This window comes from Pelobates fuscus, chromosome 1 (genome assembly GCF_036172605.1).
Source record: "Pelobates fuscus isolate aPelFus1 chromosome 1, aPelFus1.pri, whole genome shotgun sequence".
NCBI classification, from domain to species: Eukaryota; Metazoa; Chordata; class Amphibia; order Anura; family Pelobatidae; genus Pelobates; species Pelobates fuscus.
In genome coordinates, this window is record NC_086317.1 from 122,745,699 (window position 1) to 122,762,984 (window position 17,286).

The 17,286-nt window shown below is 36.5% G+C and overlaps 1 protein-coding gene across 1 annotated transcript in view; it reads right to left on the reverse strand.

Annotated features, from left to right (window-relative positions):
- Positions 1–270: 270 nt before the first annotated feature.
- ADGRG2 (adhesion G protein-coupled receptor G2) overlaps positions 271–17,286 on the reverse strand; it is a 148,544-nt gene continuing 131,528 nt past the window's right edge. The window contains exons 25-34 of the mRNA XM_063444698.1: positions 10,499–10,621; positions 10,172–10,217; positions 7,439–7,542; positions 6,431–6,552; positions 5,360–5,631; positions 5,055–5,154; positions 4,087–4,367; positions 3,166–3,267; positions 2,494–2,646; positions 271–973 (exon numbers count right to left, since the gene is read on the reverse strand). Of these exons, the coding sequence (XP_063300768.1) occupies positions 807–973; positions 2,494–2,646; positions 3,166–3,267; positions 4,087–4,367; positions 5,055–5,154; positions 5,360–5,631; positions 6,431–6,552; positions 7,439–7,542; positions 10,172–10,217; positions 10,499–10,621 (1,470 nt within the window). The 3' untranslated portion in view covers positions 271–806. The remainder of the gene's footprint in view (positions 974–2,493; positions 2,647–3,165; positions 3,268–4,086; positions 4,368–5,054; positions 5,155–5,359; positions 5,632–6,430; positions 6,553–7,438; positions 7,543–10,171; positions 10,218–10,498; positions 10,622–17,286) is intronic.

Genomic DNA, 17,286 nt, shown 5'->3' on the forward strand with positions numbered 1-17,286 from the left:
AATGTGTGGATGCATTTTAGGCAGCAATGACCCAGGAAGGATCTCTAACAGCCATCTGAGGAGTGGCCAGTGAAGTTATCACTAGGCTGTAATGTAAACACTGCATTTTCTCTGAAAAGACAGTGTTTACAGCAAAAAGCCTGAAGGTAATGATTCTACTGACCAGAACAAATTCAGTAAGCTGTAGTTGTTCTGGTGACTATAGTGTCCCTTTAATGTATCTTTTTGAATCTCTTCTCGATATTCTTTGTTAAACTATCAAGACAGTTTCATCAAAATAGGCAAAGTTTATAAATGGTGAGGAATGAAAATGCAAATCAGCTTAGGAAGGCTGCTTGCATGGATGTTAACCATTTAGAAAGTTCATTATAAAATCAATAAACTATTACATCTCTATTTCATCCCATAATTCACGTTTCCCTTTATTTTTTTATTTTACAGCACAAAACATTACAAAACATATATATTAATATCATCATTATATAAATTAAATATATATATAAAAATACAGTAAAAGTGATTATATGATGGCTTGAAAACCTTTTAAGATGGAAACTACAAATAACCAGGCGGCAAGATAAAAATGGCGACACACCATCAGTGTCCTGTGTTAATTGTTGTGTGTATTGACAAAAGATCTCATTTCAAACTTCTGATTTCATAAAAAAAAGTTTCTTTAGAGAACCAGCAGCTGTTACATCCACAAGGATTAAGTCAATGCTTTATATCCTCCAGTTTCACTTTATTCAGTGATGTAAGCAGATTTCCTATAACATCACAGTTTGCACAATGGAATTCCATTAAAACTAACTCTGATCCATAAAATGCACACTCCCTCTGTTAGAAGTCCTTCGTATGGAAGCGTTTTGTGGGTTGCCATTCCAATTGGAATGTCTCATGGAAATGTCATGAAGTGGAACTTCTCCATTCTGCACCATTATGGGAACTCCATTTCTTTCTTTAAAAACGTTGCCTGAAAAAAAAAAAAAAACACGTTGTACTCTGTAAAATGAGTATGTGGCAAAATTCTAACACTTTAGCAAGCACATAACATAAATATATAATATAGGATACTTAGAACTATGTGATGGGGTCTTCCGATGACAAATACTGGCTTATAGTCCTGAAAATAACATTTTAGTGCTAACTTTTAGTACTATTTTGGACTCTAGGCTCCCTTCTGTCCACCTGCCTTTGTTTACCAGTGTTTGCTAAGATTACTTCGCACTTTTACACGCCAGGACTTCTTGCTGCATCTACCCTTCAAAAACGTACATTCCAACTGGAAATAGACATGCATGGCACAATGCTGCGCTCCTCCAATCACGCACTGTTCTGATCAGCATGTGACTCCAGGAACGGGTTTCACTCAGTTCTGGAGGAGTAAGTGCTTCTAATGTCTAATGCCTCTAGAAGTGGATTCAATTTTGCAATAAAAACATTGCAGTTTCTACAAAACTGCATTTGTTTTACATTGCATGGTTAAAATGATAGGACCGCTGCATCCAGACCACTTCATTAAAATGAAGTGGTCAAGGTGACGTTTCTGGTCCTTTAATGTGAGTATCCCATTATTTAATTTTACAGGGAAAGGTTAAGAAAGACATTCATTTATATCTAAGAGTCATGAAGACAGAGGTAGATATTTGTTTGTCACTTTAAGATGGGGTAAGGGGATCACCCTGGACTGTAGCTTGCATGGCATTATTAGTAATAGTGTGTGCACTATAGGGTGATATTGGACATGTTTATGGTCCAGTGGCCCCCCTTTCAACAGTATTCCCTCACCTCACAGCACAAGTGATATGGGGGTAGACTAAGTCCTCTTTCCATACGACCTGCTTCTCATGGAGTGAGAGGATAAGGGAAATACTGAGGTTTTTCCCTGTTAGTCATATATATAGGGAACATCTATGCATTATTAAACCAAAGTTGCCATGCAAAAATCATGTTCCTTTTCAGGTAGGTAAAATTCTGGTGAAATCTATACATGCCTGAATATTGCTTCAATTGTATTGCTTTCTCATATGGGCAGAATATTTGTGTGATACTTTAGCACTCCCAAATGTTGTGAGCATAATCCTACAATTTCTAGGTCACTATAAATGGAAATGCTATGGCATAAATTAGTGGCAGTGTGGGTGCTTGCACAGCCTCTAATAACCTCCATAGCAGTAATGAAATGTATTCTCTCTAGAGTGACACCAAGGTTTTTGGACTTACAAGAGCATTTTGGCCTCATCCTGGAGACTGAGGAAGGAGGAGGTAGTATACATGCAGACCCATGTTTAGTGGTAATTGCCCATACACCAGCTTTTTATTTCTTAGTAGTCTATAGAAGATGAAAAACCAAATATTGCTATCCCTACTTAAGCAGTAGTAGGTCTGGACAAAATGTGGGACCTAACTATTTTTTTACTAAGCTACTCAAGTTGAACAAAGGGGGTAAAATGTGAAAAAACATAACATTATTTTAAAGAGAACAAGGCCTACCATTTCCATTCGGATGCACAAAATATTCATTGCCTACTAGCAGGGTTGTAGAGTTAGAATTACTGTTGGATTGGATTGAGTTGCTTGAGCTGCTTGATGCACCTTGTTTTGATGTCTGGTTCTTCAGCTTATTAGTAGCTGTTTTACTCCAGTCTATAAATACCGGAAACAAATGTAAACTACATGAAGCACAGGGAATAAAATATTAATTGACTGAGTACATATAACAAATTAAAGGAATGTTGCAAGCAGCATAACAACTATATTGTCCTGAAATGGTTATGGTGACCGGAGTTTCCATTTGTAAATGGTTATCAGGAATTCACTGGACGTTGGTCACTTCCTCCATTGGAAGTACAGCAGGGAAAAATAGTTAACTTGTGACTACAGCTGAGTTAGAGCATTTTTGTCTATTTTAGCCTCAGTCTTACAATTCTGATTAAAGTACAGTGATAGAGAATAAGCATGATAGAATATCATTTCTACCGCAGAATGACCACAGCAACATTTAATTGTAGCACGGATCTACTGGACAGTGAAAAGGGCTAAATAAAAATACTAGAAAATGAAGGATTGAGACAAGTACCTAAATCATCAGTAAGTACATATTCCGGTATTGATATTAGGAAATTATTTACACCTTTTGGTATTGTGAGGAATAGAAAAACCTACCAGAGTTTTCAGCCAGCCTTAACTTTCCACAGCAGAGATACCTTCTCCACTGCTTCCGTACATTTTCCTTTGCTACACAGTAGAAAATAAATATAAAGAAACCTGTAAAAGAAGAATATTCTTTAGTTACACAATGTACTATTCACAATAAAAATGCATTAGACTGAGATGCAAATCTACGTTTCATGCTTCTCTTTTCCAAATAAACCAAAATGTCTTCCTTTTGACAAATGTTGGCAATAGGACCAGCCCTGTTCCTAGCTGGGGACTTACTGCATTTTTAGCTATATATGCAACAGCAGGGAATAAAATACAGACAGAGGTGGAATGGTGGGCAGCCGTGCAACCTTGAACGAGGCATTATGAGACATCTACATTGTAAACAGTTGATATTTTCTAAAGAGACTCAAGCATGAAGGAGACGGTGACTTCAGAGGCTTGGTCTATTGGAGATATATCAGTGTCATAATCCTGCACAAAACAATGAGGGTTTTTGGGTACCTGCAGACTACCCCCCCTCCCCACTGGTATTATGGCTAAGAGAGAGATACATTCTGCCTTAACCGTACCAACTCAGACCAGTGATGGGTGGCTGTAATAGGCTGAGTGAGGTCCGCTGATGTTCTTAGCCAATCAATGCTGCCCATTACTGCTTGGGCTAATGCAGACACATTGGTATACCTATAAAAGAGGAGCAGGCCTGCAGGCTCCCTAGGACCTCCCTTAAAGGATAAACCATTTGAAAATTGTTTAACACTAAAATGTGGAATGCGTCATTCAATGAGAGGAAATGTTTACAATGCAGAGAGTGTTCCTTTAAGTCTCAATCTTGGTGTTGCATGAAATTATAACATTTATTATTGTCCTCCAATTCCCTAAGTCAAAATTCCAGGATTAGAAGTGTGACGATCAGAAGCTAACCTTGCAGTGAGTTCAGGATAGTGAAGAGATATAAAACGGCAATTTTCCCTGGTCCAAATGAAAAGAATGCCAGGCCCCAGGTAATGCCCAGCAGGAATGTGATCCCGGTCACACTCCGCAAGTCTTGGAAAGTTGTTTTCCTCTGGTACCCAAGCTGCTTTTGTTTTTTGATACGGCACAGCTGTATTAAAACCACTATAAACATGCTGACATTCAACAGAAATATGATTCCAAAATAACCGACAACAGTTATGTAAAATATGATGTCCTTAATCCAGCATCTGAAGCAAAAGAAACATTTGTTGGTCACATTATGAAAATGGATAATTTAATTACACATTATGCTAAAATGATGTTAGCCTTTAAATCCATGTCATAAATTGTTTTAGAAAAGAGGTAGAAAAACCTTTAGAAACATCCGATTATTTGACATGCCCACATTTTGTTGTACAACTCTGAGGAATTAAAAGGTAATAAATCCAGAATTCTGCCATTGAATTTGCTTAATACGCTTAACACTTTAAATATGTAAAGGTAGCTCTTGCATTAATTAAACAAAACACTTGATAAATAATTATTTAGTCTTAAACTCAGGATTGGTAGAAGCACCAACAATTACAGCTGCCAGTCACTTTTGGTATGGTTCTGCAAGATATATAAATCCTGGATTCTTTAACTCTTCAAAAAGATGTTGAGCAAATAAAATATTTCATAGAATTAGACATAGCATACATGGAATGATAAAAAGGGTGGAACAGCAAACAAGGGGTAAATATTTAGTAGCATGAATACTGTATATTTTATGGCTTCACGGGCTGAAATACTGTTGATATGCAGTGGCGTATGGGATTGTTTGATTACATATAGTGTGAGATCTTGTGTTAAAATGATGCCCATATAATATGATTTATGTGATCAAGGGATCATTTTTGAATTTATTTGAACCTCCAGCAGACTCCTCTACTTACATTTCATCCGCTGATCCATCGGGAAATGTGCCTTGCGACTGAAGGCCATACAAATCTTTATTCACTGCTAAAATAATGGCCACGACTATAGCTGGGCAACCTGCCATAAAAAAACAACAAGTGGATTTTTGATTATACTTTACTAATTTACACGATGGCAATGATGTTTAGAAATAAATATTCTAATTGGGAAATCAATATTTTAACAAACAAATAAAAATACTTTTATCTCAACTTAAAAAAAAAAAAAAACCTGCTTTCAAATCCACATTTTTATTGTGAAAAATAATAAAGAAACCACTTACCCCAGCCAATAAGGCAGAACTTTAGCATGTATTTCCTCACATATGTGTTAAAGACTTTCACGAGCGAGAAATACATGTGGAAGGCTTCTAGACCCATCCAAGTGATTGAAACGATAAGAAAATAGTGTAGAAATGCAGCTGCGGCAATGCAAAGTCCAGGGATGTTATTGTACAGCGCAATCCATGGACTAAGAAGGAATGCAAGGTTTAAACCAATCAGCGCAGCACACAGCTGGATGAGGATTTTAGATGGGTAATCCCTCCGGATTTTCCTAAGAAAATACAAAGAAAAATGTGTGAAATCAAGGAATGCATAGTTTTAAGGGGTTAAGCGGAGTGTTTGTTGTATTTGTATCTTTAACACCTTGGATGAAAATCCCATGTAGTCAAGAGTTTAATCAGGTATCAAGTTTACATTCGATCTCTAAATCAAGTCTAAGCCTTTCTTTTACACGCACAATACGGACATGGCTTGGGAGGTGCAGACCATTTACCAATTTAAAACTTCTTTAATTAGTAAGTAATGTATGCCGAATTAAATTCAGTAAAACCTCTTCATTAAACTCCTGCCACTGTCAGAGGGGTTCTGTTGTACGTACGGGGTCAGTGTTGCCAGAGTTTATTGACAGAGTTTATTGTGGGCAGCTGCCTGGGGACTGATGAGCAAGTGTACTTGTTTCAATCAGGGTTCCAAAAGTCGGTTCCTGATTCAAGGTTTAAAAAGCTGCTTATGAAATTGTTACACTCCACAGAATGCAGGCAAAAACAAGCTATTTTACTATTCAATCACTGTGGATTTATATATTAAGGAATCTTCCCAACACCTTTAAATCTTGCTCTTTTGGCGTTTTAGGGGATCCTACCCAGTAATATATAGATGTTCTTAACAAGGCAGACACTTTATGTCCCAGTTTTGTATTTTATTAATGTTGCATTTCTTCAGGCCTCTTTTACCTCTCCACATTAACAGTTTACTACCGGATGTAGAACATAAAATTATAAAGCTTCTTACTACTCTACAAAGAATTTTTGAGATTGATTGCTTTGTGACTAGAGCTAAGGGTTACATACTCAAAGACAATGTAGGTCACTAGGGTCACGGAGAGGAATATCGCAGAGATACCGCATCCAATGTACGTGATAAACGTCAATATCACCGTATCAGTAGGGTTAAGTACAGTCTGGTACACATCCTAAAATAGCAAATAGAGAAATAAATATAAACTTAAAGGGGCAATGCAATAATATTTCAAGAGCCAAAGCTGAATACAGCAAATAATTTAGAGTTTTTTTAGGTTGAAGAATAGCAGAGAAAATTGATCTGTGGTTCTATTTTGTGACAATGAAAGGGACACTACAGTGACCAAGGCAACTTTACCTTAATGAAGCAGTTTTGTTGTATAGATCATGCCCCTGAAATTTCACTGTTCAATTCTCTGCCATTTTGAGTTAAATCACTTTCTTATACAGCCCTAGGCACACCTCCATGCATGTGACTCACACAGCCTTCCTAAATACTTCCTTTAAAGAGTCATCTAATGTTTACACTTCCTATAGAGCAATTTCTGTTTAATTCAGAATGTTTTATCTCCTGCTCTGTTAATAGCTTGTTAAAGCCTCCTGCGTGTAATTAAAGTTAAATTTACAGAGCAGGAGATTATAACTTTTAAAGTAAGCTACACTTGATTGAAAATGAAACCATTTTTGTTTTCATGCAGGCTGTGTCAGTTACAGCCAGGGGAGGTGTGACTAAGGGTGTATAAACAGATACAAAAATGATTTAAGCTCTACATAGCAGTTAACTGAGCATTGATATCTGAGCCAAATATATAAAGAATAATTCTAGTTTGAGATACTCGATGTGGAATAACCAGCAAGAATTTCCATTGGTGCTTACCCCACCGTTAGAACTTTGCCCAGAAAGCTCATTTTTAATACAAATTATGGTTTTCCTCTTCCTAAAGTCTAAGGTCATTTTGTATAATTTATCAGAATACAATTATTAGATTATTATAATGGATAATTTGTTTTTTTTAAGTTGACTTATTTAAAAAATGCAGAAGTGATCGATTTGCTTACCATTAATATTGCAAAGCTGGTTAGATGATTGCATTTGCAAACGGTCTCATTTTGTGTTGTATTGTCCACAAAGCAACCACTGGACTCCCAGCCTCCTTGTCCATCTGTTGAGCAACAGATTGCATGTGAAGATTAGCAAACATGTAAACCATCTCAAATCCTAATTGCAGTTAATGAACACAATTACTGCTTTTATAGAATATAGAAATGAATGCGGCCCGACCAACCACTGACAGTCTTTGCTGATACCATCAGGGTTATTTACTAAAGTGAGAATTCAAAGTGAATTTCAAATTCAAGACAAGAGTAGCTGAACTGAAATTATAAATGACTTAGAGCGAATTCTTCCTGTTCAGCTATTTTCACCTTAAATTTGAAATTCATTTCAAATTCTCACTTCAATTAATGTATCCTTACCACCAATAAAAAGACACCATTGGTAATCTTATATTAATGCTTAAAGGAGCACTATAGGGTCAGGAACACAAACATGTATTCCTGACTCTATAGTGTTAAAACCACCATCTATCCCCCATCGCCTCAAATGCCCCCCGGAATATAGCAAAATCTTACCTATATTCCAGTCTGCTGCTGCTGGCTCTGCCCCTGATCTGCCCACTTGGCTGACATAATCAAAAGTGTTCTGAGCCTGTAGAAAAGCATTGGATTGGCTGAGGCTGTTAAGGAGGCATATCAGGGGCAGAGCCAACAGAAGCTTAACACAGCCCTGGCCCATCTGCATCTCCTCATAGAGATGCATTGAATCAATGCCTCTCTATAAGGAAAGTTCAGTGAATGGGGGGAGGGTGTCGACACACTGCAGTGGGTGGAGACACTGTGCAGCACTGCCTCAGGAAGCCCCTCTAGCAACCATCTGAGGAGTGGCCAGTGAAGTTATCACTGGGCTGTAATGTAAACACTGCATTTTCTCTGAAAACCGTGTTTACTGCAAAAAGCCTGAAGTGAATGATTCTACTCACCAGAACAAATACAATAATCTGTAGTTGTTCTGGTGACTACAGTGTCCCTTTATATTTAAAATTCACTTTGATTTCTTCCTTTAGTGACTTTACGATTTACTCAATATGCTCAGATCCTACAGTACAAGTATCCATATCCACACATAAATGGACAAATACACAGACACACACATTGATATCAGAACAAATTCAATAAGCTGTAGTTGTTTTGGTGACTAAAAGTGTCCCTTTAATATAAGCATTGTGCTCTAAATACTCAGTGACCTCTTCATTCTGTACTAAGAGACTTTTACTGTGGAATGACTGCTTGTGCAGATATTATCAATTTAGGTATCTCCGAAAGTACTGATCTGCTGGTTTATTAGGGAGGGCAGAAGTAAATGTCCAAGCTTCTTCACACAAAGTTGACAGTAATTGAAATAACGTTGTTACAACAGTGCTAAGCAGAGGAACACCTCTGAATTAATAATACATTGATAACTAGATGGACTAGAAATCCATAATGGTATGCATTCCTTTCAGTTAAAAAAAAAACTAAGGCTACAGTGGACACAGGCACACAGAAACTGCACAGTGTAACACTGAAAAAAACTTTGCGGGACCTGACGAATCTTGATTTGGGCTTGTAGATGGTAAAGTTAGAATTTGTTGAAAACAAAATAAATTCATGGATTCTTCTCTTGTGTCCATGGTTCAGGAAGGTGATGGTGTAATGATGCGGGGTATATGTTTGATGCACAGTTAGGCCATTTAGCACTAAGTGAGCATTAGGGGTGTTACTAAGTATGTGAAGCACATGGCCTTCTGCACAAGGGAAAACTGATGACACTGATGACCAACTAACAGAGAGCTGGGGATATATCATGACATATCCATTTCTCTCTACCCATGAACAGCATGCTTCCATTGCTCTCCATTATTCAAATGAAAGAGAAGCCCATGGACTTCCATGTACTCAATGCAATCCAAACACAATACCTAATAGAGGGGTGTGCAGCAAAATTCTGTTCTACAACACCCACTTCTGACAGCCCCCCTCAAGTAGCCTGACAGACCACTATACTTTGAAGAGCAGCTGCCTGATGTAAAATTAAAAATAAGATAAAAGCACTAATCCTTCAGCCCAATTTACCAACTGTAAAGATCTGGGGCTAACAACCCATTCATCTGTTTCTTCAGCCCCCCAAAGAAACCCCGGTGAGCATTCTTTTAATGCCAAAGCCTACCTGAATATTGATGCTGACTGTGTGCTTCATTTTATAACCACAATCTACCCAACTTATAATGGTTACTCTCAATAAGATATCAGGCCACGTCACAAAACCTTATCTCAAGCTAATTTTACCAACACGACATTGTGCTCAAACTGCCTCCGCAGTCATCAGATTTCAAATTAATAGAGCACATTGGATATGTTTTCAAATTGGCAGCATATATGTGCTGCAAATAAACCTGCAACAATTGTGTGTTGCTTTAACGCACATGGAATCTAATCTTTCCAAGACCACATTGAATATCTGGGTATATAATGGTCCGTAAACAAAGAACATAATTCATTGCAATCATACATACACAACAACAAGATTAGTCTTTCAACAGAAAAATTAATCTCAGAATTGAAAACTTACATCTTGAGAAGTAGTTAAATGATAATCAGTGCATATACAAAGAGAAACAAACATTGTTCGCATGTAACTACAACCTAAAGCAACCAGTTACCTCAATTTTGTATGATTCCAATTAAAACACTTACTGTTTCCATTGAAGTCCCAAAATACACACTTCACTGTGTGGTTTTCCTAAAAAAATATAAATAACATGAAAATGATTACTTTTTTGTTTGTTTGTTTGTTTACAATGCTATCCCACCATAACCCGGAGCATATTCTTATTCATACTTGAATACCAGGACATGCACATATATCTAGTTAAATAAATTGTGGACAGAACCTTACCAATGTTTTAACATAAGCAGTTAACATAATATGCTAAATATTACTAAATAATACTCTTAAAACTCGGTTTGCATGTGGTCCCTCAAGAAATTGACATGATTGTGCAGTTGCAAACTGTAACTTACCAAACCATTTATCTTTAGGGCCACAGTAACATTTTCGGTTAAATTAGTTATTGAGAGGTTGCCAACACTTGATGAAATAACTTTGCTCACCAACGACAGATTTCTTTTAGATAGAGAAGAGTCCTAATACAAATACAAAACAGGCAAACGCTCAGAAATAAGTCAGAAAAATAGGAACACAGATGACCCTTGAATCTTTAAGTAAATAAACCTATTTGCATGCAATATGGAAATGTAAGGTAGATGTATAAGGTAAAGTCATTTATTTATCTCTCGTAATAAATGTCATGTTCCATTAAAGGGGCTTCTAGGCACTATAACTGCTTATTCTCACTGAAGAAGTTAAACTGCCTGGAGTCCCATGACATCATCCCTCTACTCAGTATTCAACTATTCTTAAATGATTTAATGCTTAACAAGAGATCCCATCAGTGCATCCCCTCTGTGCTGCTCAGGCTAAAAATTAGCCCTACTATCAGAGGCTGCAGTTGATTGCCTGAGTGTCAGCAGACATTGCTGGTATGAACGTGGATGGCTAATGAAGAATGTAATACCTACCTTAACAATACCTAAAGTAGGGGCTGGGCTCTAGGTGGCTAGGGACCCTTCCTTCAAAAATGGTTTAACACTGAATGGCAGTATGGTGCCTAGGTTAATGTTTGTTTTACTTCCGAAATATTTTGTATGTAATAACAATCCAGTGATGGTAACATATCTCTTCATAGCCAAATTAGCTTTCTATCTGTACCTCACTGAATGATGGCACCTAGTTATTATTATTATTATTATTATGTGATTATTTATATAGCGCCAACAAATTCCGCAGCGCTTTACAGTGGGTGGACGAACAAACATGTCGTTGTAACCAGACAAGTTGGTCACACAGGAACAGAGGGGTTGAGGGCCCTGCTCAATGAGCTTACATGCTAGAGGGAGTGGGGTAAAGTGACACAAAAGGTAAGGATAGTACTAGACTAATGACAGCTGCATCAGTCGGGAGCTATTAACAGTTTAATTAATACACTTTTATGAAGAAGTGGGTTTTTATTTTTTTTTTACTTATTTAATATTTTATTCTTTTTCTTGTTATATAGAACATATACATCATTATATGCATTACCGTTTTCTCAAATTGCAATGATAACAAAAAATTCAAGTGTATACATATCAAACATACAAAACAATGACTATACATTAACAGAAGTACACAAAGGGTCCAGACTGGGGGCTTTCTTGAGTCAGATTGGATTTTAGTTGAGCAGTTTTACATTCCTATTATAACAACTAGCTATCTCTGTAACATATGTAAGCAGGGTTTAACTATAAACTAATTTTCCTGTATAATACCTAGCCAGTTTTTCAAAGTACTTGGTTCTTTAACTATCCCTATCTCCATTTTCAGCTGATAAATTAGTTGTGATTTTACTTCCTCCCATATTGGGATTTCTCTGGCTTTCCATTTCCTAGCAATTGATATTTTGACTGCTAATAGTGTATGGATTATCAGGACAGCATATTGGTCCAAATTCTGAGACATGTGTAGTTGTAACAGAAATAACTGTGGTTTCTTGTCAACCTTAATTCCTGTCCATGATTCAATATTTATAGTTACCATATCCCAAAATCTTTTTATCTCACCACATTCCCACCATATATGTAGCATTCCTGCCTTATGATCCCCGCAGCGCCAGCATTTATCCGATGCATCCGGGTACATTTTAGCAAGTTTATCTGGCGTTAAATACCATCTGTTCATGATTTTATATTGAAGTTCCACTAAGTTCAGACAGTGTACATTTTTTATGGTCAAATTCAGTGCTTTCATCCAGTCATCATAACTTATGTTATTATCTATTTCCTTCTCCCATTTTGATATCACTAGGCCAATGATTTCTTCTGGGTCAGTTTCTATTAAATTAAGACACTTTGAGACTAACTTTTTAATAATAGTATGGTCTTTTAATAATTGTTCAAGTATTAAATGTTTCGCTGAATAATTTTTTATTAAGTGCTCATTAAGATACCCCTTTATTCTTATATAGGTAAATATCTCTTTGGCTTGTAGCTTATATTCGTCTGTTAAAGTGTTAAAGTCTTTTATCTTACCGTTCTCTATTATATTATTGATTTTATTGACCCCTGCGTTGATCCAGCTCTGAATGTTTAAATCCATTATATTTTTTTGCAACTGTCTAAACTCAATGCTAGGAAGCAGTTTACCTTGTAGGTCTAGGTCTTTTCTTAATTTGTACCATATGGGGATTAAATTATTTAGGATTAAGCCCTTATCATATTTACCTTGTCTAAGGTTTTTTTTATGGTCTGTCTTCCAGAAGAGAGAGTATATATCCTCCTTTATTTCGTCGTTTAGTAGACTCTGTTCCATTTTAAACCAAATTTGTTCTTTTGCTACATCGGATTGGGTTATTATTACATGTGCTATGTTACAAGCTCTCCAAGTATGATTTAATTGTGGAATTCCCAGTCCACCCGATTTTATCTTTAATTTTGAATGGTTTCTACTCAATCTAGGACGTTTTTGACCCCAAATAAATTTATTAATAATTGATTGTGCTAAGGATAACCAACTTTCTGAACAAAAGAGAGAGGTAGCATGCGGAAGAGATACACCCACTTTGGGTATATATAGAATTTTATAATATTTATTCTCCCCCACCATGATACTTCAATTCCCTTCCAATTATTCAGGGTTTTTGCTGTATTTTTCATTAGCCTTAAAAAATTTTGTTCCATAATACTATTCGGTTCATTAGTAATTTCTATGCCCAAAACTTCCATGGTTTTTTTTTCACAGTTAAAACCGAATTTGTCAAATAACTTTTGTTTAATATTCGATGTAAGATTGAATGAAAGTGCTGTAGACTTGTTTAAGTTTAATTTATATCCTGAATAGAGTGAATATTCCTCTATGGAATCCATGACCTTTTCCATGGATTTCACGGGATTTCTCAGGGTGAGTACCACATCATCTGCATACATTGTAAGCTTTAATGATTCCTTCTCTAATTCTATTCCTTTTATAGAATCATCCGCTCTGATTCTGTGTGCTAGTGGTTCGAGACTAATCAGGTATAATATTGGGGACAGGGGACAACCCTGTCTAGTTCCATTTGTTAGCTTAAACCAATCGGAGGAAAATCCGCTTCCCACTACCCTAGCCGTTGGAGTTGTATATAGAGCCATGATAGCCCTAGTGATATTACCTTGAAATCCGAAGCTGGATAGGGCTTTCTCCAGAAATTCCCACCTTACCCTGTCAAAGGCCTTTTCGGCATCTAATGACAGGGCAAGGAGGGGGATCTTGTGTCTGGTTGCCATATCTGCCGCGTCTATCAATCTCCTAATATTAGAAGTTGGGGCTCTGCTGGATATGAACCCCACCTGATCTTGATGAATAATACTAGTTATTACGTTAGATAACCTGTCTGCTAAAACAGAGGAGTAGATTTTAATATCGCTGTTAAGTAATGAAATAGGTCTATAATTTATTACTAATTCCAAATTTTTCCCAGGCTTTGGGATTGGAACTATATGGGCTTTTAACAATTCACTGGGAATATTTCCATATGACATAAAGTCATTAAATAGTTTGGTAAGAGGTTCTATTATATTATCCCTAAAGGTTCTATAAAAGCAGTTACTAAACCCATCCGGTCCTGGTGCTTTTTTTGATTTTAATTTTTTAATTGCAGATTCAACTTCATTTTGTGAGACAGGTTTATTTAATACTTCCAATTGAGCCTCTGTTATATGCGGGAGTTTGAGTTCTGTAAAGAATTTAGAAATGTCATCAGTGCTATTTCCCCCGGGTAAATTATATAGCTCTGCATAATATTTTTGAAATGCTTCACCGATCTTTTCTGGCGACAGGACTACTTCTTCACCGTTTATTTTTATTTTTGAAATAATTTTTTTAATTTTTTCTTTTTTTAATCTATTTGTTAGTAGTTTATCCGCTTTATTCCCTTTATAATACCAGTTTCTTCTTAAACGTTCTAACGCAAGGTTAGATTTGTTTATCAATATGTTATTAATATTTTCCTTTATTTTTTTAATTCTTTACTTATTTCAAACGATATTTTTTTTTTATTCTGTTTTTCCAATCTATCATGATCCATATAAAGTTGTGCCAAGTTTTGTGAATTTCTTTTTTTTTCCTCTGTGCCCATTTTTATAAAGCTTCCCCTGATTGTACATTTAAACGCACACCAGAGCGTAGATAAGGAGGTCTCAGAATTATTATTTTCTCTGAAATATTCTTCTATAGCCTTTTGTATTATGTCCACATTTTGTTTTTTTTTTAACAAATTTTCATTCAATCTCCAGTTAGATCTAGTTTTGGGAAATTCTTCTTTAATTTCCAGAATTAGAGCATTGTGATCTGACCATGGGATATTAGTGATCAAAATTTTCTTGACCCTTCTAACGATATTTATTTCTGTCAATATATAATCTATTCTTGAATATACCTGATGCGGGAAGGAAAAACAGGTATAATCCCTTTCCATAGGATGCCAAATGCGCCAAGTATCCATAAGACCTGCCTTTTTAATTACCTCATTAAATTTTTGGGAGGACTGTTCTAACTGTCTCTTGTTCTCATTTGTTTTTAATTTATTTCTGTCCATATCAGGGTCTAGTATACAGTTGAAGTCTCAAAAAGTATATACAAAAAAAAATAAAAAAAAAATAAAAAAAAAAAAAAAATAAAAAAATAAAAAAAAAAAAAAAAAAAAAGGAAAACAAAAAAAAAACAAAAAACATTTTTTATTTGATTATTCCGTCTTTCTTTCGCTTGATTGTGTCCGGTATCTTGATTTCAGGAACTAGGGTCTCACGGCGTTCCACGGCTTTCAATTGTCAATTGTCAATTGTTCTCTGGCGTTCTCTGGCGTTTTATTGCGTTTTTTTCTTAGGCTCCAGTTGTCTTAACTTTCGTTCTTAACAACTTTACATTCATCAGGTGAGCTTTTAGAGATTTTAGAGCGTTTATAGAGGGAAATATATAATTTTATCCAATTTTATCCAATTATCCCTCAGCTCTCCAGATAGCTACAGGCGATTTACAAAATAGTGATTTTTCTTCTCGAATGTCTATTTTAAACAAGTACATGGAACTTAACGTTCCGTATATTCTGTGTTATTCCATTTTTTTTTTTTCCCGTCTTAACTATTTTTTGGGTGACGGTTAAGTTAAACTCGCTTTTCCATCCGAGAGGCTCTCTCAACAAAAATCATTTGGAACCTCCTTTACCCACTCCTGTTAACGGAGTTTTCAATAATAAAAATAGGTTAAACACCTATCTTCCGTGGGAACTAGTCTCGCAACTGAGATTAATTTGGAGCCTTTTTCCACGCTCCTATTTGTGGACTTTCCTTATATCTATATATCAGTATATATCAGTATATTTCAACATTATATATCATCCTATTGGTGGAGTATACAGTAAGGTGGAGTTTATCAAGTCTATGTTCAAATGTGCCTGTGAAATGGTTTTCTGTTGATTATACAGACATTATTCAGCTTATTAATATGCCTTTTGTATACTTGCAGTTATATTGTCTTCTGCTTGTTATTTATGTCATCTTTTTTTTGGCTTGCTGCCGTACTGGATGTTCCGATCTGCTCGTCTGTCCGTCCACCACGTGTGTCTGCTCGCTCGCTCCCCTTCACTGCGTTAACACCAGCCTCAGGCTTCCCTGTCCTGTATCACCATGCCACCGAGATCTCTCCTGCGCTATCTGGACACTGCCACCGCATGTACGCTCGTCCGTCGCCAGCTACCTCCAACTACCGCCAACCGCCGCCATAGACCCTCAGCCTCAGGTACCTCGCGGCTTCCTTATCTTTTTCGCGGCTTTTCCCCTCACCTCCCGCGGTACGTGACCGGCGTGCGTCGTCACGTCATCGCCCCTCCCTCTCAGTAGGTCGAGTTATGTATGTCATTTTACTCTTTGTGGAAGAAGTGGGTTTTTAATGATTTTTTGAAGGAGTGGAGACTGGGTGAGCATCAGATGTGGGAGTACGGACAGAAGATAGACGTAAGTCTTCAGCAGAGCGTAAGGGCCTAGACAGGACATACTTGTGTATTAGAGGGGATAGATAGGTGGGAGCAGCATTATGTAGAGATTTGAAAGCAAGAACCAGAATTTTAAATTGAGCCCTATATCTTACAGGAAACCAATGTAGGGATTGAGAGAAGGGTGAGGCGTGGGCGGTGCGGGGTCCATGTTCTATTTGCTGTTTTATATAAATAATGCAGAAAACTTCAGAAGAATTGTAAAACAAGCTTTTTATAGCTCGTTTCAGCTAGAACATTTTGTTCATATTCCACTTAGACACTATAAAACATTTCCAGTGTTCCATGGCTTTAAAAAGACCATCCAAGCTATTTACTAAAGTGGGAATTGTCAGCATTCAAAGTGAATTTGAATAGAAAAGCCATAGTAATTGTATTTAGTAAATAACCCTTCAAAAAATGTGTCATTTCAACCACCCCAAAATTACATGTAAGGCATCTCTTAATTCTAGCTAGGTATTTTTGGATGCACATGCAGCTGTCCCATACATTGTGGTTGTTATCTGGAAGAGCATAGATTATTTAAATTAGTTATTGCTTAGTCCATACATATGCTGATGATATTACCAGCTCATTGTATAGTTTATTTATACTGGTACTTAATGGTGACATCCTTATCCACACATTATGTATGAGAAGCCACCTTTCAGAGTTTGCATGGACATGTACTATGATGTTAATCAGTAG